At 40.4% G+C, this 24,360-nt stretch overlaps 1 protein-coding gene across 5 annotated transcripts in view; it reads left to right on the top strand.

The window, feature by feature from the left end:
* The window catches only part of RANBP17 (RAN binding protein 17), a 372,874-nt gene that overhangs the window by 331,718 nt on the left and 16,796 nt on the right, over positions 1–24,360 (top strand). For 3 of the 5 annotated variants that reach the window (XM_088827772.1, XM_088827771.1, XM_088827773.1), the window contains one exon: positions 9,195–9,834. In XM_088827772.1, the coding sequence (XP_088683898.1) occupies positions 9,195–9,781 (587 nt within the window). In that variant the 3' untranslated portion in view covers positions 9,782–9,834. Of the gene's footprint in view, positions 1–9,194; positions 9,835–24,360 lie in introns of those variants that run through there. The other 2 variants (XM_055421802.2, XM_055421801.2) reach the window with 1 other exon arrangement.

Here is a 24,360-nt window from a genome sequence, read left to right as displayed (position 1 = left end):
TCATTCTCAGAAGCACTCTGCATACTAAAACTAGATCAAATATATTAATAGTATTGTTTGTCCTTACTTCCTACTTGTTGTAAGCTTCCTCCTTGACTGTGTTGATCACTACTTTTTCCCCAGTTCCTAACATAGAGTAAGTGCTCAACAATTATAGAATGAATGAATTAATTAGGTAATATTATTTTCACTATACAGTAAGCTGCTGCCCAGAGAGGTAAAACAACTTGCCTAAGGTCATACAACTAATAACTGCTTGCTCTAGGAGTCTTTAAAACCCATTCCTCTTCACCTTACCACCCTGCTGGATCCACCTGATAAAGGTCACAGTTTGGCAGGTGAATTGTGCCCTCTGTCTTCAAGAAAGAGGGTTAGACTATTGAAAGTAATTACTTGGGTTTCTTCTTTTCCAATAGTGAAAAATTTTCAAAAGGGCATTTATAGGTATTATTTGAGTTATAAGCAAACTTCAGTTCCACTGTAGCCTCAGTGATAAAAATGAGAGGGAGGTACAAATAGTTGAACCAGTGATAGTAACTTGCCTGATATGCTTAACATGATATTACATTTCTTTCCCATTCTATTGTTTTCCTCTATTTCTTTGCATTAATCACTTAGGACGGCTTTCTTATCTCTCCTTGCTATTCTTTGGAACTCTGCATTCAGATGGGTATATCTTTCCTTTTCTCCTTTGCCTTTCACTTCTCTTCTTTTCTCAGCTGTTTGTAAGGGTTCCTCAGACAACCATTTTGCCTTTTTGCATTTCTTTTTCTTGGAGATGTCTTGATCACCACCTCCTGTACAATGTTACGAACCTCCATCCATAGTTCTTTAGGCACTCTGTCTATCAGATCTAATCCCTTGAATCTGTCACTTCCGCTGTATAATCATAAGGGATTTGATTTAGGTAATACCTGAATGGTCTAGTGTGGTTTTCCCTACTTTCTTCAATTTCAGTCTGAATTTGGCAATAAGGAGTTCATGATCTGAGCCACAGTGAGCTCCCAGTCTTGTTTTTCCTGACCGTATAGAGTTTCTCCAGCTTTGGCTGCAAAGAATATAATCAGTCTGATTTCGGTGTTGACCTTCTGGTGATGTCCTTGTGTACAGTTATCTCTCGTGTTGTTGGAGGAGGGTGTTTGCTATGACCAGGGCATTCTCTTGGCAAAACTCTGTTAGCTTTTGCCCTGCTTTATTTTGTATTCCAAGGCCAAATTTGCCTGTAACTCCAGGTATTTCTTGACTTCCTACTTTTGCATTCCAGTCCCCAGTGATGAAAAGGACATCTTTTTTTGGTGTTAGTTCTAGAAGGCCTTGTAGGCCTTCATAGAACCATTCAACTTCAGCTTCTTCGGCATTAGTTCTTGGGGGATAGCCTTGGATTACTGTGATATTGAATGTTTTGCCGTGGGAATGAACAGAGATCATTCTGTGATTTTTCAGATTGCACCCAAGTACTGCATTTCGGACTCTTTTGTTGACTATGAGGGCTACTCCATTTCTTCTTAGGGATTCTTGCCCACCGTAGTAGATACAGTGGTCATCTGAATTAAATTCACCCATTCCAGTCCATTTTAGTTCACTGATTCCTAAAATGTTGATGTTCACTCTTGCCATCTCCTGTTTGACCACTTCCAATTTACTTTCATTCACGGAGAAGGCAATGGCACCCCACTCCAGTGTTCTTGCCTGGAAAATCCCATGGATGGAGGAGCCTGGTAGGCTGCAGTCCATGGGGTCACAAAGAGTCAGACATGACTGAGTGACTTCACTTTCACTTTTCACTTCCATGCATTGGAGAAGGAAATGGCAACCCACTCCAGTGTTCTTGCTGGAGAATCCCAGGGACGGCGGAGCCTGGTGGGCTGCCATCTATGGGGTCACACAGAGTCAGACACGACTGAAGTGACTTAGCAGCAGCAGCATGGACCTAACATTCCAGGTTCCTGTGCAGTATTGCTCTTTACAGCATCGGACTTTACTTCCATCACCAGTCACATCCACAGCTCGGTGTTGTTTTCTCTTTGGCTCCGTCTCTTCTTTCTTTCTGGAGTTATTCCTCTACTCCTCTCCAGTAGCATATTTGGGCACCTATAAACCTAGGGAGTTCATCTTTCAGTGTTGTCTTTTTGCCTTTTCATACTGTTGGTGAGGTTCTCAAGGAAAGAATGCTGAAGTGGTTTGCCATTCCCTTCTCCAGTGCACCACATTCTGTCAGAACTCTCCACTATGACCCGTCCGTCTTGGGTGGCCCCACACAGCATGGCTCATAGTTTCATTGAGTTAGACAAGGATGTGGTCTGTGTGATCAGTTTGGTTAGTTTTCTGTGATTGTGGTTTTCATTCTGTCTGCCCTCTGATGGAGAAGTATAGGAGCCTTATGGAAGCTTCCTGATGGGAGAGACTGACTGTGGGGGAAACCACCACTATTACCTATCCCCATACTCTTACATATAGAGGCCAGCACAGGGCTTACAAAAATCCACTCTTAATAACGGCTCTCATAAATATCAACTGTGCACATACTGTGTACAGGTTCCATTCTAGATCTTGATAGTACTGAAAAGAATACGATAGATAAGGCCTCTGCTCATGTGAGGTTCATACTGTAGGGATGGGAGACAGCAGGAAACACACACACACAAGAAAGTGTCAGATCCTCGTCTGTGCTAAACAAGACTTACAGTGGTGAACAGGGATGATTCTATGGCTGTTTTAGAGGTGAGCAGGGAGAGCTTCTGAAGATGAGCCATGCCAGGGATGAGGTTGCATTCCAAGAAAGCAAAAGATGGCATAGAAGGCAGAACAGGAAAAGGTGGGGGCAAGCGGCAGCCAACTAGAAACCATCAGAAATTACCCTAATCAAGTTCATGATTATTAAAATTTTCATTATTAATAAAGAATATATGTTGTTATGAGCATGTCCTTGAATTGGACTTAATATTATAAATGTAATAAAGAAGTAAAACATTCTGGGAATGTTTAGAAACTTAAAGGCCTTGTTCTTTAGTTTCTCTCACCAAAAACTTGCTAACAAGAGAAGAAAGATACAGATGAGCAAAATCAAATGACCGGCTTGGTGTTTCAGGAATTGAAATAGCCAGGAAAATAAATGGGGAGTGAAAAGGGAGAAACCTACTAGAGTCGGGTACTGTGTTACAAACTTTACACACTCTCTCTAATCTTTAACTTCTCAAAACAAAGTAGGTGGTAGTAAGCACATTTTACAGAGGTGAAATTGAATCTTCATGTAGTCAAATTGAATCTTCAGTAGTCAGTCTAGAAGATGGATTCAACTCTAAACTGCTGCATCACCCAAATAGAGCTTTTGTTTCTGAATTTGCCTCTCACACCATATTTTCCCTGGTAGCTCAGATGGTAAAGCGTCTACCTACAATGCAGGAGACCCAGGTTCAATCCCTGGGTCAGGAAGATCTCCTGGAGAAGGAAATGGCAACCCACTCCAGTATTCTTGCCTGGAGAATCCCACGGATGGAGGGGACTGGTGGGCTACAGTCCATGGGGTCGCAAAGAGTCGGACACAACTGAACGACTTCTCTTCACTTCTTAGCCCCCTCTGCTATGATGAGACATTTTAAGTCAAAGTCAAATTTCAGTTCAACCCCATTGTCATTCTTCCAACTCTCAGTTAAGCAACTTTTCCTATAGAGTTAGTTAACTTTGCAGAGCAGCTTCCTGCGATAGGCCTTGGTGAACAAGAGGGCTGCTGCTGACGCCTGTGCTTCCTGTGAGGCCAGCTGTGAAAGAGCAGGGGCCTGTGGTGGTTTCAGTGCTTAGACAGCAGGTTGCTAGAGAGGACAGAGTGCCTGTCGGGCTTAAAAACTGTCCACAACTGCCTAAATCGTGGATTATAGACACCAAGAGCTAGGACAGAATATGAAAATCCGTGACTTCTGCCCATTCTTGTATTTCACAAGAGTTTCATTATTTGAATCTCACACAATAGCTTCAGCTGCAAATAAAGAAGACCAATAATAATACATAATCCTCAGCACTGTTCATTCTTTCTTTGATAAAATGGTCCATGATCCTTACGATTCCACACTTTTCAATCTACCCTGAAATCATTTATCCTTTTCAAAGCCCCCAACAATAAATCAGCCATAATGGAAGCTCTTCTTCTTGCTTTTATTGCTTGGATATATGCTCCAACCTTCATGTCTAAAGTGTTTACCTGGCTTTTTCATAGCTGACTCAGTAGATTGGAACCTTTTAATGCAACCTGCATGGCGTGTGGTCACCAAATCTATGTGAAGTCTTGATAATTCTTGTATGATTGATAGCATATCGCTCTTCGCTGGTGAGGGAAAGCATATCTATTTCCTGCTTGCTTCCTTTTGTAGATGTTAAGTTACTTAATCCGTTTACTTTCACGATTAGGACTTCAAAGGCAGAAAAATGAAGGAAAAGAGGAAAGCAAACAGGTTCAACAAGTCTGTGCCTGGCTTTTAGGCCTAAAAATTCCTACTACTTTATATACTACTTCCCAGGGTTATATTAATAAAACCGAACTTCCTTTTCTGCAAAGCAACCCAGTTAGTGGGAAGAGAAAAACAATCAAATACCATAACTATAGGAGGAAATAAAAGCTCCTTTCTTAAAAGCCTATAGCTCCACAGCTTCCCAAAACTATAGTCCATGCCCATCTTTTAGACCTTCATTCAACCCCTCATGATTCTATATCAGCTACCATTGTCCTCTATTTGAAACGTGTACTTCTGTCTATATTTCAGAACTTGCCCCCAAACCTACCTCTGTTTACTATGTCATTTCACCTGAAAAAATGTGTGTGAAAGAATTTGTACACTGTAGTGTTACATTGATTCTAGTATTATTACTAAACAGAACTCAAGACCTTAAAAAAGAAAAAGCTTTCTCAGAGTAGCTTTGTCTACCTATTCTTTGGAGAAGGGCATAGCAACCCACTCCAGTATTCTTGCCTGGAGAAGTCCATGGACAGAGGAGCCTGGTGGGCTATGGTCTGAGGGGTTGCAAAGAGTCGGACACGATAAGCACTGCTGCTGCTGCTGCTGCTAAGTCACTTCAGTCATGTCCAACTCTGTGCGACCCCATAGACGGCAGCCCACCAGGCTCCCCCGTCCCTGGGATTCTCCAGGCAAGAACACTGGAGTGGGTTGCCATTTCCTTCTCCAATGTGTGAAAGTGAAAAGTGAAAGTGAAGTCGCTCAGTTGTGTCCGACTAGTAGTGACCCCATGGACTGCAGCCCACCAGGCTCCTCTGTCCATGTGATTTTCTAGGCAAGAGCACTGGAGTGGCTTGCCATTTCCTTCTCCGCAGCACTACTGCTACCCATTCTTTAGTTAAATCAACTGATGTTTCACTTCTCACCTGTGACAAGCACACATGTATCTCAGAGTTTTAGAGATGAGTAAAATGAATAAGAAAGTAACTAATGCCTTAGAAGTTTGTAATCTGCTACTTCCAGCCCTACTCTCCCAATCTACTTCTATTCTGAATCTACTACATTTACCATTTTTTTGAGGCCCGTCGTATTTTTAATTGTTTGTCTTGCTGGTTCCGTTACTAATCATAAACTCCCCAGAATTGTGTCCTTACATTCAGTTCAGTTCAGTTCAGTTCAGGCGCTCAGTCGTGTCCGACTCTCCGCGACCCCATGAATCACAGCACGCCAGGCCTCCCTGTCCATCACCAACCCCCGGAGTACACTCAAATTCATGTCCACAGAGTCGGTGATGCCATCCAGCCATCTCATTCTCCGTCGTCCCCTTCTCCTCCCGCCCCCAACCTTTCCCAGCATCACAGTCTTTTCCAGTGAGTCAACTCGTCGCATGAGGTGGCCAAAGTATTGCAGTTTCAGCTTTAGCATCAGTCCCTCCAATGAACATCCAGGGTTGATCTCCTTTAGAATGGACTGGTTGGATCTCCTTGCAGTATAAGGGACTCTCAAGAGTCTTCTCCAACACCACAGTTCAAAAGCATCGATTCTTCGGCGATCAGCCTTCTTCACAGTCCAACTCTCACATCCTTACATTACTATTAGCCAAAAAAATATCTGGACAGTGTCTTGCTCTAAATCAAAACCATGACCTTTGGATAAGCTATCTCTGAGCTTCATTTTTCTCATTAGTTCAGTTCACTTCAGTCGCTCAGTCTTGTTTGACTCTTTGCGACTCCATGAATCACAGCACGCCAGGCCTCCCTGTCCATCACCAACTCCCGGAGTTCACTCAAACTCATGTCCATCGAGTCAGTGATGCCATCCAGCCATCTCATTCTCTGTCGTCCCCTTCTCCTCCCACCTCCAATCCCTCCCAGCATCAGAGTCTTTTCCAGTGAGTCAACTCTTCGCATGAGGTGGCCAAAGTATTGGAGCTTCAGCTTTAGCATCAGTCCTTCCAATGAACACCCAGGATTGATCTCCTTAGAATGGACTGGTTGGATCTCCCTGCAGTCCAAGGGACTCCCAAGAGTCTTCTCCAGCACCACAGTTCAAAAGCATCAATTCTTCAGCGATCAGCTTTCTTCACAGTCCAACTCTCACATCCGTACATGACCACGGGAAAAACCATAGCCTTGACTAGACGGACCTTGGTTGGCAAAGGAATGTCTCTGCTTTTTAATGTACTATCTAGGTTGGTCATAACTTTCCTTCCAAGGAGTAAGCATCTTTTAATTTCATGGCTGCAATCAGCATCCGCAGTGATTTTGGAGCCCAAAAAAATAAAGTCTGACACTGTTTCCACTGTTTCCCCATCTATTTCCCATGAAGTGATGGGACCAGATGCCATGATCTTCGTTTTCTGAATGTTGAGCTTCAAGCCAACTTTTTCACTCTCTCACTTTAATCAAGAGGCTTTTTAGTTTCTCTTCACTTTCTGCCATAAGGGTGGTGTCATCTGCATATCTGAGGTTATTGATATTTCTCCCGGCAATCTTGATTCCAGCTTGTGCTTCTTCCAGTCCAGCGTTCCTCATGATGTACTCTGCATAGAAGTTAATAAGCGGGGTGACAATATACAACCTTGACGTACTCCTTTTCCTAATGCAAATAACAGTACCTACTATATACAGAAGTGGTTGTTAGAGGTATATGAAATGTTATTTCATGTACATGTTATTTGGTGTTATTTAGTGACACTTACTTGCCAAAAAAAAAAAATAAACCTTCACTAACACCTTTGTTGCCTTTCAGATTATATGTAAATGTGTGACTCACTACTGGCTGCCCTCAAGGAAGATCCCAAACTATTTTGTCAGCCTATTCTCTTATGATTCTTCGACACATTCTTTTACTCAAACCATAAGTCCTACTCCCTAAATATACCATTAGGGAAATTAGTAACAAGTACCATATTTTTCTCCTACCAGTTTTTTTGAGATATAGTTGACACTGTACACATTTAAGGTGTATAACATAACGATTTAACTTATATACATCCCAAATGATTACCACAATAAGTTTGGTATTTATCTATCATTTATCACATTTATCATCACATATACTTAAAAATACAAGAATATCCATCCTTATGATGGGTATTCATAGGATATACTCTAACTTTCATGTATAATATACAGTAGTGTTACTTATACCCCTTGACCACCTTCATCCCGTTCCCCCTCCTGCTCACCAGCTACCTCTGATAAGCACAGATGTGAGTTCTTCTTCTGTGAGTTTGTTTTTAAAGTATACTTGCCCTACAGCACTATGTTAGTGTCTGGCGCCCAGCATAGCCATTCAGTGTTTCTAAACATTAGTTGGTTAGTTAGTTAGTTCAGTCGCTCAGTCGTGTCCGACTCTCCGCGACCCCATGAATCACAGCACGCCAGGCCTCCCTGTCCATCACCAACTCCCAGAGTTCACTCAAACTCATCTCCATCGAGTCGGTGATGCCATCCAGCCATCTCATTCTCTGTCGTCCCCTTCTCCTCCCGCCCCCAACCTTCCCCAGCATCAGAGTCTTTTCCAGTGAGTCAACTCGTCACATGAGGTGGCCAAAGTATTGGAGTTTCAGCTTTAGCATCAGTCCTTCCAATGAACATTACGTGGCGGTGAAATACTATGGAGTCAAGTTGCCGTTTGTCAGTCTACTGAGATACTATTGGCTGTGTTCTCCACACTGTACAGTTTATACCCGTGGCTCTTTGCTGCTGAGAGTTTGTCCCTCTTAGTCTCCCTTGCCTATTTCTCTCACTCCTCCCACACCCTCTCTTCTGGCAGCCACCTGTTGGCTCTCTGCATCCAAGACTGTTCCTCTTTTGTCTTGTCTGTTCATTTGTTTTCTTTTCCTTTAGGTTTCACATGTAAGTGAATGCATATGGTATTTAGCTTTCTCTGTCTGACTTATTTCACTCAGCATAATACCCTCTAGGTGCTCATGTTGTTAATTAAACATAGTAAGCTCTCAATAAATATCAGTTATTTTTACTGTGAGAATTTCTAGTTATTTTTCTCCTCATTCAGCTCTGCAACATATTTTACAAATGATGAGAAAGGTTAATTGGCTCCTTCACAATAACACATAGCAAGTAGCTGGAAAAGATGGAATTTGAAACTAGATTGAAATTCTGGCTTCAAAATCCATACCTTCTCACCATATTATGTATACTGTGCTGATCTCTCCATCTGAAAAATGTCGTTCCTTATGTTTAACTGAAATTTTTCCCAGCCCATCTCAGGTGCTACCTCCTTCACCAAACCCTCCTTGATCCTCATCCAAATGCAATATCTCTTTCAAAATTTTCACAGCAGTGTGATCCTCATTTCTACACAGCACAGTGCTCCAGTGGCTTATGTCTAAATCATGGTCTCTTTGACACAAGGGCGAGGGTTTCCCTGAAGCAAAGTACTTTGTGCCAAGTTTACACCCAGTTTCCCCTGGAGCAGAGCACTTTGTACCATGTGGATATTTAATAAAGACACTTAAATTGAACAGAAGGTCATTAAGGTCACATATGGAAAATTCTGTCCAATGCAATCCAGGAGTCATTTACTTACTAATGTGTCTCTGTGTGAAGTACTGTAGTTGACATTGGGTTTAAAGAGATAAGCAAAGCAAAAATCCTCAAAGAGTTTACAGTTTGATAGAAGTGCTTTGAAACCAGAAATTGTTTTTTTAATTTAGGCATTAGAGTGCGATGAGACATATACTTTAGTCATCAAGGGAATTCTCATTTGCTGTTCACACAGATACCGTCGTCTCCTCCAGCTGCTGTACCAGTTTAGACTGCATCGTCACCTACCTCTTCAAGCACATAGCAAAAGAGGGCAAGAAATCACTTCGATGCCGAGAGGCTACCCAGGCTGGTCAGAGACTATTACATTTTATGCAGCAAAATCCAGAGGTCCTGCAGCAGGTAAATAATGGTTGTTCACCTAGCTTAAAAGATAAGAGTTTTCCCGAAGCCAATCTGGTCTCTGAACACCTTAGAGCAACTGGTCTTGCCAAGACCATTTCCTGTTTCTCCTCTAGGAGTATTTTCCCTGTAAGTAGGGCCTCAGGATTACCCGCCCTCAGCAAATCTCTAGTTCATGCATCTCACGCAGTGAAGCTGATATTCAGAAAGAGGATAGCACTTTCAGAGACGAGAAAAATACTGAATAAAAGTCAAAGCTGGAACTCAAAACAGTCAACCTCCGATTTGTTTCCTGGAGCCTCTAATAGCATCATCTTAGGTTTCCCTTGTGAATACTCTGGTGTGGTGGGAAACTACCATTTGCTGGGCTCTAGTCTGTGCCAGGTGACCTGCTGGGTCATTTTCCCCATTTTTAGATGAGAAATCAGGTTCAGATGGGTCATATTCCCAAAAACATTTACATAATAAGTGATAAGGCCACGATTTGTTAATTTCCAAGTGTTTTCTGAGCAGCTGATGTGAATTAAGTCTGAGTTTAATGCTCTTTAAAAACTCACTTGTACACACCACAGTAGCAGCACGCATCAAGATAAGCATAATGTGCGCCAGAGACATCCCAAGGAGGCAGCGTCACCGTGATAGACTCCCATTCTGCTAAATTTGGGAAATGATATCTTTATACCGCTTCCGCTAGTCTTATTTTGCCAAACTATCTCCATAATAGTCTGTGCTTTCCAAATGTAAACACTTTAACACGGTCATTAGCCAGCAAATAAGTCGCCTGCAGTCAGCAGAAATGTCAGTCTGAGTAAACAAATGAGAGACTGAATCAGAAAGCCGAAGAAGACGCTCTCTCCCTAGCTGCCATTTTTGCTAACACTTAAATGAGATCATGTGACCTTTACTTGTGGTGATGTTTCAGTTAGCCAGCTAATTTCCAGGCAAGAAGGTGTGGATGAAGATTTTGTGTAAATAAGCAAGGGGCTGCACCTATTTGGTATGATCCTGAAATTGTCACAAAACGTGTTGGTGATTAAACAAGAGGAAGGTAACTCATTTATTGAGAACCTCCTATGTACAAGGTGCAAGAGCTGTTAAGATCCAAAAGATATTAATTTCTCTTCTTAAGTTTTTCCTGCCAGGTGGGAAGGAGAGACCAATAACTAATTATATGCTAATTGGATCAGTATAGTGATGACAGTAGGAGAGTACTTTCAGGGGCGTCTCCTCATTTAGACCTCCACAACAACCGTGAAATGTGGATATAATCATCCCCATTTTACAATTGAATAAATTGAAGCACAGAGATCAACTGCAAAGTGGAATGTGAGCCAAGGTCTGTTTGGCTCAAAAACCGAAGTCCTTACAACTTACTTACACCATTTATTCTCAGGGAACTAGTTGGTAGGGATAAGATTCAGCCAGAATGCCTCTTCAAAATATACATTCTATCAAGATTTGGATACACCTCTCCTCATCCATCCATCGGTAGCAGTAGCCATGGTTCTGCTGGGAGTGTGTCATACCACTCAGGTGTTTTATGAGAAGGCTGAGACCCACAGAATTAAAGCATGTAGCCAGCCAGTAGTGGCAACCCACTCCAGTGTTCTTGCCTGGAGAATCCCAGGGACGGGGGAGCCTGGTGGGCTTCCGTCTATGGGGTCACACAGAGTCGGACACGACTGAAGTGACTTAGCAGCAGCAGCCAGCCAGTGGAGAAAATAAATACCCATGGATTGGCCAGGAATCAAGCCCACCCCCAACCCCACCATGGCAAGTGACAAGTCAGCCACCTGCCAGTATTCAACTGTGATCATAATATTGTCCCATAAACTTTGGCAGGAACTTGTAAGTGAGTAGAAAATTTTAGCAAAAATCAATAGGCCATGGTCCTGGACAAATGCCATCAGACTGTGCAGAACAAGTAATGTTGTTGTGCAAAGGACAATCATGTTTGTCTTTACTCAGAATTATCCTGTGTTTGTTGGCTTAAGTAATTTCTTTGTGTTAATGATACTTGGTAATCCTTTATAGCATTTGACTAAGTAGTGATATATCTTTATTAACAGTGGAATGCATTCTATTTGTTTGGAATGTAGGCTCTCAGATAGCATTTTAAATATTAATGGCTGGTTTCTGGTAGTCAGCATAAATATGATTTGCATTAGCACTAGGTTCTATCATCGTGAGTGCCTCTGATGTCAACTGTTGGGTATAGTAGCATCTGACATCATCTCCTTAGGTCACTGACAACTTTGACCTCTATTCTTATGCACAGTTTCTGTCGTCTCAAAAGCTCTTTTGAATTGATTTGAAATTTTGACTCTTCCCTTTATGAGGCAGTAAAATTGATAATTATTCAGATGGGAACAGAGCACTGAGTGAAAAATCAATCCCACCCGCTCTCTGCTGCGTATAAAATTACTTCTGAGTCGGCTGGACTGAACGGATGGCCAGAGTAAAAGCAGCAGGCAGAAGCAGTGGGAAGAATTAGCTGGACAGAGCTAATAGCCTGAAGGGGTAGACTTGGAAAAGAGGGAGTGGGCCAGTTGGGGGTTATTATGAGCAAGGATGGGACCCATTGATCATCTGTTTACATCAGCTTTCCAAGACCTTATAAATCAACCCTGAAGAGCAGCAGAATCCAAGATTCAGCCTCTTACCAGAGGGAATTTATATTAGATTATTCTCATTTTCACACTCAGATGAAAAGTGAGCCATTGATTATTCATTGGTTGCCCATTAAATGCTGTTTTTATAGATGATTTGCCTATCAGAGAAGGTAATGAACAAGGTTGCTGCTTCATAACTCAAGGTTTCAGTTTTCAAGGCATCTGTGTCGGTTAAGTAATGCCTAACCCTATTAAAAGGAATGGGTTACAAATTGCTTAACAGTGCTGAAAAACTAGACCCTAATGACTAATTGTGCTTAGAGTTTAGAGCCAGTTTGTCAGCTCTTTAAACTAAACTGATGCAATGATACTGCAATTATTTACTAGTTTGAACTGTTTCCCCTCCCCCCACCAACCTGGACCTATATTGCTAGAAGCATAATTGCATGAAGAGTGTCAATTCTAAATTGCAAAAGTTATCTCCTCAAGCTTCCACAGCAAATGAAGCATGAACCTACATAAAGGATTTTCTGACATTCTTATAGGCCTTTCCATTTGTATGCAACTGCTTGGGAAAGACATTTTAAATGCCTCTCACCTGAAAATGTGTTTATTATGACCTGCTGCATGGCTTTAGATCGTCAGTGTTTTTAAAAAACATTCTCCCAATAAGCCGTCTTCCATATTTTGCAAACAAATCTAAATTGTCAAGCATTAAATTTAGTCCATTATTAGAATCAAGATCTATTATAATTAAGTGAATCTATTTCAAGTAAAAATTACTGTCTAACCAGCATTGCTTTAACTTAACAACTGAGAAAAACCTAGTTTATGTATATTAGCAGAAAAAGTTCCCCATGCTTTTATGTCATTAGAAAGATAAACTAAAATTTTAAGAACAGGTCAGTAGTAACAGGGATTACACATGGATCTATTAACGATAATTTGGAACGTAAGATTTCTATGTGAAGTGTTTTCAGTTTTATCCCTGGTCATGTTAAGTATTTGCATCTATAACTCAGAGGTCAGCGTTCATTTAGTTATATCACAAAGTGAAAGAAGTTCTATCCAAATTAGGTAAATGAAAGAGCATGTTTTATACAAATTAGAGAGGCATTTCAAAGATGTGGCTCATTCTCTTTCAGATTATAAAAATAGGACGCTGATGTTCAATGCTTCTCTAAATCAGAACTTCTATTAAAACTAAATATTCTAGAAAGAGTAGCAACTTACATAGAAATAGAACAAGAATTATCTAATGGTCAGTGTTACTGATTGGATTATACCATTAACTTATTAACAGTGTATTTTTAGCAATTATGTTCTCTAAAATTTAAATATGCTGAATGGAGAAATTAGAACATTTAGGTTTGAATTTATCTTAACCTCTTCTGTTTAACTATCTGACTCAAGTGAGCTGTACTAAAAATCAGAAAAGGTTCTAATTATAATCCTTTCTTTCTCACCCTCCCTCCCCCTTTGTGCTAACCTAGCATTTAACTACAAATTGTGAAGAGCTGTCAGGAGTTATAAGAATCATACTTCAGATTCTTCAGTAGGGACATAAGCTGGAGAGAACAGTCACCCTTTTCCTCAATCAGTCAGTCAGTCAATGAAAATTGCTTTTCTGTAGTACTCTTCGTGACATGCATCCCAAAGTGAATTATAGCAAAAGGGAAATCATTTGCTCTTTTTTCATTTCTGTGTTTAGATTGAAACGATATTGCTCAACATTTTGACGTACTATACAAGACATCTTTCATACTTAAGATTCCATTCCATAATACTAAGTAGGAGAAAGTGCAGTCACATATTTAACTGATGTTGAGATTTTGGCCTATAGAACCTCAGCAAGACTCTCACAGTGGGAAATACTTTAGGAGATGAAATATATTCATGTCTCTTATGCTCTTAAAAAATTAATCAAATATTCTAATGTTATTATAGACATTTCTAATGAATCCTAATTAGAAAGTATGTTCATGGCCCACTAGCTCAGTCTGGTTAATTTTCAGCTATTATCAAAAATATGACAGTGGATTGATGTAAAAAAAAAAAACATGCAGAAAGAATATTTACAACTGGATCAGAGGATAACATGTATTTAAAGGGAAGCCAGGGATAGGTCATTAGGCACGACAAGTAAAAAATCAGAATAATAAAATTGTTTTTTGCACATGCTGCTGCAATCATGGTCTTCTTCACAGCAGTATATGTATGTACTTTGTATTTATTTCGAGGAAAATAATAATACTGACAAATAGTGCAGACAAGCTTAAGCTTTTTACATATAAGCAGTTAGTCTGATTTCATCACCACAGTGTCTGTGAAGCTGTTGTATTATGAGCACCATTTTACAGATAACTAAGGCATAAAAAGATTAAGTAATTTCCTAAGTTACTAGAAGTCAGTAAGATCATGTTGTCAATAAATGGAAAAACTAAAATTGTACCTTGATATATGTTTCATTCAGAGTTCACATACAGCTTAACCACAAAGCTATAGTTTGTTGCTGGCTGCTAACTTGAAGTAATATGTGTGTTTCAAGCATTTACAGTGAGGCAGGTTGAGCTTCCAATAAGTTCCAGGGGCCATTCTTAAGGTAGAGTGATTCAGAGCAGTCATCTTATACCCCAACTTTGCGCTGCAGCGAAATGAAACAGATGGGCAGTGACCCAAAGAGACAGTGGGCAAGACAGAGGGAAGTTGCTTTGCCAGCTGGTGTAGAGAAGTCCTATGGCTTCACCTTCACTGAGGTAGAGCTGGCAGAGCTTCATCTTTTACTCTATGCCCATAACCAATCATTAATTCTGTAGGCAGACATGGAAGGTGTACAAGTTAGTAGAATGTGTATTCTTGAGAAGGTCAGAGTCTAATAGCGTAACTGTCTCATGATGTTTCTTTGTTACTTTCCTTTAATGCCTCTGGGGCAGCTCTTGAGGTTTACTCTAACCTGATTTCTCTAAGGTAGAATCAGTATGGCAGCTGTGAGATGAAGTTGAGGAAGCAACAAGTGCTTTGCATCCACCCCCATAGCCTGCACATCTCTGGGCTTTGTCCTGACTCTCACCACTGATTCATCAGTATTGAATGTCATTTTTCACCTCTTTCTGATTGTGAGCAACCTCTCTTCTCTAAAGGAGGCTTCTACCCCTGAGTCCCAATAGGTCTGCTGAAAGTCATTCTTGAGATTCTCTCACACTGGCACGTCTAAAACTGACTCTTTTGAATATCCTTCTCCTACTTTTCATCGTGTTAAGATAAGGAACCATAGACTAAGGTGTCTATAGAGCCAAGTGGGAAACTTGACGGAGGTGGACAGTAATGAAAGCTGTGTTGAGTGTGCATCCCTGTTTAAAGGGGGCGGTCTCCAGACAGCGTCTAACCAACTGTTGCCCTGGAATGTGGCGAGGCCCAGTGTTGCCAGATGTATTGAGAGTCCCTCCCAAGGAGAAGCCAGAAATCTAGTTTTGTAAATGTTGGTCACTTATTGAAAAGTAAAATTACTCTGCAGGTCAACACTGTGTGTTTGGTTTCCACTTTTTCACCTCTGTATTCTGTCATCTTAGAGAATTTCAGAACTAAGATCTCTCAATGCATGACCCCTTACATTTCTCTCAGCCCTTTTATGTGGCCTTGTAACAGTGATATTTTTGTTTCTCTCTGATGTTTTAATAATTCTTAAAGCATACTTTTTAAATTTGTTGTTTTAAAAAGATGCCATTATTTTGCTTTTACATATGACTCTATACTTAGGTCTTTACTGAAACTTAAAGAGGACATTTTATCACATTTGAGTTGTATCTTTGCATGTAGAAAGGGTTCAATAAGGGGCAATTAAACTCATATAACATCCCCCAAATATATATTTTTTTTAATTTTCAAAATATCAAGATTGTTTGAGGCAAAAATAAAGTTAACTTTAATCAAGTGTGTGTGTGTGTAATCTAATTACTCAGGATCAAATCAAAGTATCTAAGAGGAACAGACTGGGAGTTGACTGTGGCTCAGATCATGAACTCCTTATTGCCAAATTCAGACTTAAATTGAAGAAAGGAGGGAAAACCACACTAGACCATTCAGGTATTCCCTGAATCAAATCCCTTACTATTATACAGTAGAAGTGACAAATAGATTCAAGGGATTAGATCTGATAGAGTGCCTGAAGAACTATGGATGGAGGTTCATGACATTGTACAGGAGGTGATGATCAAGACCATCCCCAAGAAAGAGAAATGCAAAGAGGCAAAATGTTTGCCTGAGGAAGCCTTACAAATTGCTGAGAAAAGAAGAGAAGTGAAAGGCAAAGGAGAAAAGGAAATATATACCCATCTGAATGCAGAGTTCCAAAGAACAGCAAGGAGAGATAAGAAAGCCTTCCTCAGTGATCAGTGCAAAGAAATAGAGCAAAACAATAGAATGGGAAAGACTAGAGATCTCTTCAAGAAAAATCACAAATACCAAGGGAACATTTCCTGCAAAGATGGGCTCAATAAAGAATAGAAAAGGTATGGACCTAACAGAAGCAGAATATTAAGATGAGGTGGCAAGAATACACAGAAGAACTATACAAAAATATCTTCATGACCCAGATAACCACGATGGTATGATCACTTACCTAGAGCCAGACAACCTGGAATGTGAAGTCAAGTGGGCCTTAGGAAGCATCACTACGAACAAAGCTAGTGGAGATGATGAAATTCTGGTTGAGCTATGTCAAATTCTAAAAGATGATGTTGTTAAAGTGTTGCATTCAATATGCCAGCAAATTTGGAAAACTCAGCAGTGGCCACAAGACTGGAAAAGGTCAGTTTTCATTTCAGTCCCAAAGAAAGGCAATGCCAAATAATGTTCAAACTACCACACAGTTGAACTCATTTCACATGCTAACAAAGTAATGCTCAAAATTCTCCAAGCCAGGCTTCAACAGTACATGAACCATGAACTTCCAGATGTTCAAGCTGAATTTAGAAAAGGTAGAGGAACCAGAGATCAAATTGTCAACATCCATTGGATCACAGAAAAAGCAAGAGAGTTCCAGAAAAACATCTACTTCTTCTTCATTGACTATACCAAAGCCTTTGATTGTGTGGATCACAACAAACTGGAAAATTCTGAAGGAGTTGAGAATACCAGACCACCTGACCTGCCTCTTGAAAAATCTGTATGCAGGTCAGGAAGCAACAGTTAGAACTGGACATGGAACAACAGACTGGTTCCAAATTGGGGAAGGGGTAAGTCAAGGCTGTATATTGACACCCTGTTTATTTAACTTATATGCAGAGTACATCATGTGACATGCTGGGCTGGATGAAGCACAAGCTGAAATCAGGATTGCCAGGAGAAATTTTCAGTAACCTCAGATATGCGGATGACACTACCCTTATGGCAGAAAGCAAAGAGGAATGAAAGAGCCTCTTAATGAACGTGAAAGAGAAGAGTGAAAATGTTGACTTAAAGCTCAACATTCAGAAAACTAAGATCATGGCATCTGGTCCCATCACTTCAAGGCAAATAGATGGGGAAACAATGGAAACAGTGAGAGACTATTTTGGGGGGCTCCAAAATCACTGCAGATGCAGCCATGAAATTATAAGGTGCTTGCTTCTTGGAAGAAAAACGATGCCAACCTAGACAGCATATTAAAAAACAGAGACATTACTTTGCCAACAAAGGTCCATCTAGTCGAAGCTATGATTTTTCCAGTGGTCATGTATGGATGTGAGAGTTGGACCATAAAGAAATCTGAGTGCCGAAGAATTGATGCTTTTGAACTGTGGTGTTGGAGAAGACTCTTGACAGGCCCTTGGACTGCAGGGAAATCCAACCAGTCCATCCTAAAGGAAATCAGTTCTGAATATTCATTGGAAGGACTAATGCTAAAACTGAAACTCCAACACTTTGGCTGCCTGATGCGAAGAGCTGACTCACTGGAAAAGACCCTGATGCTGGGAAAGACTGAAGGCAGGAGGAGAAGGGGACAACAGAGGATCAGATGGTTGGATGGCATCACCGACTCAATGGACATGAGTTTGAGCAAGCTCTGGGGATTGGTGAAGGTCAGGAAGCCTGCTGTGCTGTAGTCCATGGGGTCGCAAAGAGTTGGACACGACTGAGCAACTGAACTGAACTGAAAGAGGAACAGGGCTGCACAGAAGTATATAGTTAATAGCCAGGTAGCAAAAGCCCAAAAGGCACTAAAACACTTTAAGAATGATGAATTTGTGATCACTATCCCTAAAGATCAATTTAGAAAGTTGAAGTTAATGATTTTAAAAATAGAACACTAATTTTTAATTAAAATGGTTTTTATCTTTGATACTGTGAACTCATTTCTCTGTTCATCTTTAAAAGGATAATTCTGGTCCAAATCCTTTGTTATATACCATATCTTTGCCTTTTTTATTTCATCTTTGTTATAAAAATATTTGTTGAATGACTATTTCACCTGTAACAAAAAAATGGTATTTTAAAATAGAAACCTGTTCTGATAAATCATCAAATTAGTATTATAATCCTATTGCCTTTATACAGTAAAGGCAATTTTTTCCCCCAAATCACCTCCATCTTGATACTTGACCTCACACCTGGCAGAGCCTGAAACCTTGTGATGGTTAGTGAATGTCTGCACAGCAAACCCAAAAAAATATTTTTAGAAGTGCAGTCTGCAGACAGTGACTTTAGACATCAAATCTAACAGGGTTGTAGACTACTACTTAACAAAATAAACAGTAATGATAAGAGTATATTGTTATATACTGTATAATAACTGCTGAAATTGCATAAGAAAATTTTAAACATGGGTTTAAAAAAAAGATACTTCAAATATTGTTCTAAATGGCTGAAAGAACAGAGAGCATTTGTGGGTCTTTTTTTTTTTTTTCTCTAGGACATGTGTTTTTCTACCTCTAAGCACAGTTCAAAAATGTAATCCATTGATAGCGTAATTTGCCTTATTAATTGAAAAGGATAGAATCCACCAGATGTAGCCCAAACCAGCAGAGAGTTGGGTGACTAAGCAACAGCAAAGACACCATATTGAGTGAGCCAGAATTCTGTCTCCAGGTCATTTATTTCAACCAGTGACAATGCGTCTAAACTCCAGTGCTTCAGCAGTGATTGATGGTTTAATATCATATATAATTTTTTTAATGAAGGAAAACCATTTAAATACGTTACCATTTGCACTGGTATTCTCCTATGTACATAACCGCATTTAATCATTATGGGGATTGTTTTTATACTTGTGTAATTTGTATCCAAGAAATAACTGTCAAAGCCATCTCATGCTGTTGCTGGAAATGGTACAGTGTGCTTCATACTTGAACAGATTCATTCTTCCCTGCACGTAATTAAGAGTGTTGGAGCTTCATTGCTACCACATAGGAATTCCATGTTTACATTTCTGAGAATGAAAAATTAGCCACAATGTGCTTTTTCCAGCTCCCATTTTCTGGGGCTGTGATATTTAAGTACCTCAGTTCTGTACCAGTGTATGATTTGAAGAGTTTGATTTTAAGACTTTTAATATTAAAATACATAATAAAATTTTATTATCTAATTACAAGAGGGTTTAGCCTCTTATTAAAGTTGCTAAATCAGGCCTGGATTAGCATCATAATGGCACAGTTTGACATGGAATACTCAAAAGTCAAGTTCGAGGGAAGGGGTGGGGTTTTTTTGTCCTTGCTGTTTTGGGGGGTTTTCTCCTATGCCTGCCTCTTGCACAAAATAACAAGGGTGAAATGCATGTATGGAAACAAACAAGGAGCAATTTGGGACGCTGGAGAAGGAGTGGAGGTGTCAGCCTAGGATGGTACCCTTAGGCGAGGCAGCTGGTATATGTAGCCTTTTGTTTATCTGCTACTGGTTTATGTAGCCTTTAGGCCGGCACCAGAAACAATCACTCCTACAGGGTCAGCTGCTGGTCAGAAGCAAAGTAAGAAAAGACTTTGCCTTCAAATGCACAGCCATAATTTCTGTACAGCTGGCACCTGCTACTGGTGCACAGCATGAAGGTGAAAGGTCAAAGAGGCAGTTGTTCAAAACTCAAGAATGGCTTAAAGGGACTTGTAGATTAATCTGCTTTATTAACTTCTGTATATTAGATAACTATTGCTATGAATGACAGTACATCTTTTTGAATAAGTCGCATCTCTTTCTCTTTTAAATTAGCTTTTGAGTAATGAATATTAAATAGAAAGCATTTCAGGGGTAATTAAATGAAAACAGAACGATGTCATTTTACAATTATATTTGTGTGTTTATAGAATAGGGGAATTACAGTGTTTTCCAAGGAGCTAAAAAAAGAAGAGCCAGCTTCATAAAGAAAAATTTGAAATAAATAAGTTACACATCCATTAGCCTTTGTGTTTAAACTGAAAAAAATATGATGTACTTTGTGACTTAGCATAGAGTCATTGGGTGCTCGTGGCTTGATTTGGCATTCCCAGGGGCTCCAAGGGTTTTCTTTATGAATTAAAGTGACTGCAACCTGTCATTGTTCTTTTATCTACAGTTTAGCGCAGTTTTACTGTTATTCTGCAGCAAATGTTCTCAGAATAGCAGAAATGTAGTAAAAAATGAACTACCACTATACCTTTTCCTTCACACCCATGTAAAGCAGATAGCATTTCATGAGGAAAAAATGCAGTTTTACACAGGTTTAGCCCAGTGATCATTAGATATGCTTTATAATATCTCTCACTCAGTATGGCAAATGGCAAACAAGATAGTTTTTTAGCCCTTTCATCGATAGTGATTGGCACAATTATCTCTCATTGTAAATTAACAGTAAAAAGAGTTCACTGAAATGCTTTCTTTTCGCCAAGGAAAATTTCTTAATTCATAGATTAAATACTGACACCAACTCTGGAAAAGCATTTAACAATCTATTTCTAAAAGGATGATTTTTTTTCTTCTTCTAACTCTCAGTGATTTTTTCTGTTTTGTTTGTATTTTGAAGAATTCTCAGGAAAAGAAAGCATAGCAGATGACATCTGTCTTTTTTATGCGAATACAGCACAGGTAGTAACATTTATCCATATTTCACAAATGGAAAAAAGTTTGGATTTCATTTGTAACTCCCAAGTTTTGACACAAGTCAGTCTTCCTGCTCTGAGCTGTGTTTCTGTGCCATGTGAAGGTGACACCTGAGGTCGTCTTACTGTGTCACATCCACGCCAACCCAGGGCTCACCTGAAGGATCCTAAACTTGTATGGGCATCGCAGAGGAGCAGACTCACTTGACCAGAAAAGATTAGGTTAGGATTATTTCCACATCCTTCCACTCCAAAGTAGAAGAATCTTTACACCCCCTCCTTAAAGATTTAGACTTCTTCTCCATCCTGTAACAGAAGTCTTATTTACTGCAGGGTTGCTAGAACCAGAGAGGTCACCATAGAAGGGCAACCTCAGATTCAAAGAAAGTTTTAATGATGAATGATTATGATGAAAAAGAAGTAGAAAGAATTATTATATGCTTGGTTTGTATGGTAACTGCTTTATACATATATAAATATACACACACATATATACTCACGCACATATATATACACATATATATTCCAGTGTGTGTGTGGGTGTGTGTGTGTATTTCTGTTTGTCACATTACTCTGTGAGGCATATATTTTTATCTCCACTTTATGTTCAAAATACTGTAACTGCAGCTCTAGTAATTCACACAATACCACACAGCTAATAAGTAGCAGAACCTCTACTCTTAACCACTATACCGTATAACTTTTAAATGGTCTGGAAACAGGCTTGGGAGGGATGTAGGATAAGCAAGGGAGGCACACACCTTTCGTTCATTCATAAATTCTTGACTGAACCAAGGGCTCCTTGCTTTGTGTACTCATTGGACAAGAGGGAAACACTTGACCCAAACTGGCTCATCTTCCCTGGATTAGAAACTATCATTTAAAAGATAATGGTCAGCCTCAGCTGAATTGAAAACTTGAAAATTCAAGAGCCGTGGGGCAGCCATTCCCTGCCGTATGCTCGGGGAAGTAGCCAGTCTGCAGCAAGAGAAAAGAGCCGCTGACATCATGGAAGGATCTACAGAGGCCAGGCAGGCCCACAGAGAGAGACTGAGAGAGAGCCCACCAGAGTGCTGGTCCCGGCCCCAAGCCCTTGAGAGGCCTGACTGCACTGCCTCGTGTAGGGTCCGGAAGTCACCCCTTTTATCTGCGATAGTCACTATCTTCATAGTGAAAGGATCCTTGACTCGGAAGTTGTGAGGGCAAAATGAACCCATGAGTATAGACTCACCTAGCACAGAGGAGGTATTCAATGAATGTGTAAAAGTAGCTTCATTTTGAAAGATAATACATAGGTACTACTTGTTAATGTTCCCATCCTTGTCCTTTTCCCTGCTGTTCATAATTATAAATGTGAAAAGTATCCTTTCCAAGAAATCCCAAGCCCAAGACTTCATTTCACAAGATGATTTGATTTTAAGGCCATGACTTAAGCCAGAGTACCTGCATCTTCCTAGTCCCGTCCATGTGTTTTGCTTTTGTTAGAGTTCTTTCTGTGAATGACCGTTCTGCATGTCACAGACTCACTGGACTGGATGGGGGCATGGTGTGATGTGGATTTTACTCATGGGTCCAATCTGACTTTTTCTCACTTATTCTTCCTGTCAACTCCAAGCCTTACCTTGCAATGGCAAGAATGAAAAGAAACTCTATAACTCTTTCCACTTGTATATTGTCCTCATACCTAACGTCTCCTGATTCTCACAACAACCTAATGGGTTCAGTTCAGCTCAGTCGCTCAGTCGTGTCCGATTCTTTGCGACCCCGTGGACAGCAGCACACCAGGCCTCCCTGTCTATCACCAACTCCCGGAGTTTGCTCAAACTCATGTCCATTGCTTTGGTGATGCCATCCAGCCATCTCACCCTCTGTCGTCCCCTTCTCCTCCTGCCTTCAGTCTTTCCCAGCATCAGGGTCTTTTCCAGTGAGTCAGCTCTTCACGTCAGGTGGACAAAGTATTGGAGTTTCAGCTTCAGCATCAGTCCTTCCAATGAATATTCAGGACTGATTTCCTTTAGGATGGACTAATGGGTAGATAGGGCCAATATGAATACTTTTTAATTTGAGAGGGATAGATACATCAACAAATTCATTCCCACAGTACCTGTATGGATAAAGTATGCATTGGTTCAGAGAGCTGAAATGGGGACGTCCCCATCAGTCCAGTGGTTGAGACTCTACCTTTCAGTGCAGGGGGTATGAGTTTGATCCCCAGTCAGGGAACTGACGTCCCACATGCCATGGAATGTTGACAAAAAGTGCGAACATAACAAAACAGAGGGACAGAATAACTTGCCCAAAGACAGAGCCACTGAATAACCATGCTTGGAGTATAACGGGGCTTCCCACTGGCTCCAGTGGTAAAGAACCCACCTGCCAATGCAGGAGATGCAAGAGACACAGGTTTGATCCCTGGGTCAGGAAGACCCCCTGAAGGAGGGCATGGCAACCCACTCTGGTATTCTTGCCTGGAGAATCCCCATGGATAAAGGAGCCTGGTGGGCTATAGTCCATAGGGTCGCAAAGGGTTGGCCATGACTGAAGCCACATAGCACTCACGCACACACAGAACTTAACTTAAGGCTTTTTTGTCTCTAGGTTTTACAGTTTTTGCCATACGAGAGTTTCCCAGTATCTTAACCTGCCTCTCATTCCTGGCATTTCTTGTTATGCCTTCAGCCTTATTCAAGGGTGACAGTTTCCCCTACCTTCATTTCTCTTAGTGGCATTGTGCTGGTATGAGAAACTCTTTTGATTTCTTGAAAGAACGGCACAGGATAATGTGAGATTGGTTTAATGATGGCATGATTTATTCATTTTACAGTTATTGCCGATTTTTCACATAGCACTTGAAGGGTAAATTGTGTGAAATTTTCTCAAAGTAGATTAATGTGCTGGAGCGGTGACTTCAAACTTCGTATTCATTTGTCTTTAACTCTTGGAAACTTTAACTAGCAGTGGCCATTTGTGCAGCAGTGAATTCATATAGTATGTTAAGGAAGACATATTTGGTTGACTTGAAAAACAAGGCAAAAGTTACCTCATTCTCTGACCCTTCATGAGTTAATGTGGCTTTGTATGCTTTGCAACCCAGAAGAACTCTTGCATGTTAATTCTGTATCCCTTGGGCTGGAAGAAGCACAAGCTGGAATCAAGATTGCTGGGAGAAATATCAATAACCTCCGATACGCAGATGACACCACCCTTATGGCAGAAAGTGAAGAGGAACTAAAAAGCCTCTTGATGAAAGTGAAAGAGGAGAGTGAAAAGGTTGGCTTGAAGCTCAACATTCAGAAAACAAAGATTATGGCATCTGGTCCCATCACTTCATGGGAAATAGATGGAA

Source organism: Moschus berezovskii, chromosome 18 (assembly GCF_049115385.1).
Source record: "Moschus berezovskii isolate FMDL1 chromosome 18, NW_MosBer_1.0, whole genome shotgun sequence".
Taxonomy (NCBI): Eukaryota; Metazoa; Chordata; class Mammalia; order Artiodactyla; family Moschidae; genus Moschus; species Moschus berezovskii.
This window is presented reverse-complemented; position numbering and strand designations above follow the sequence as displayed.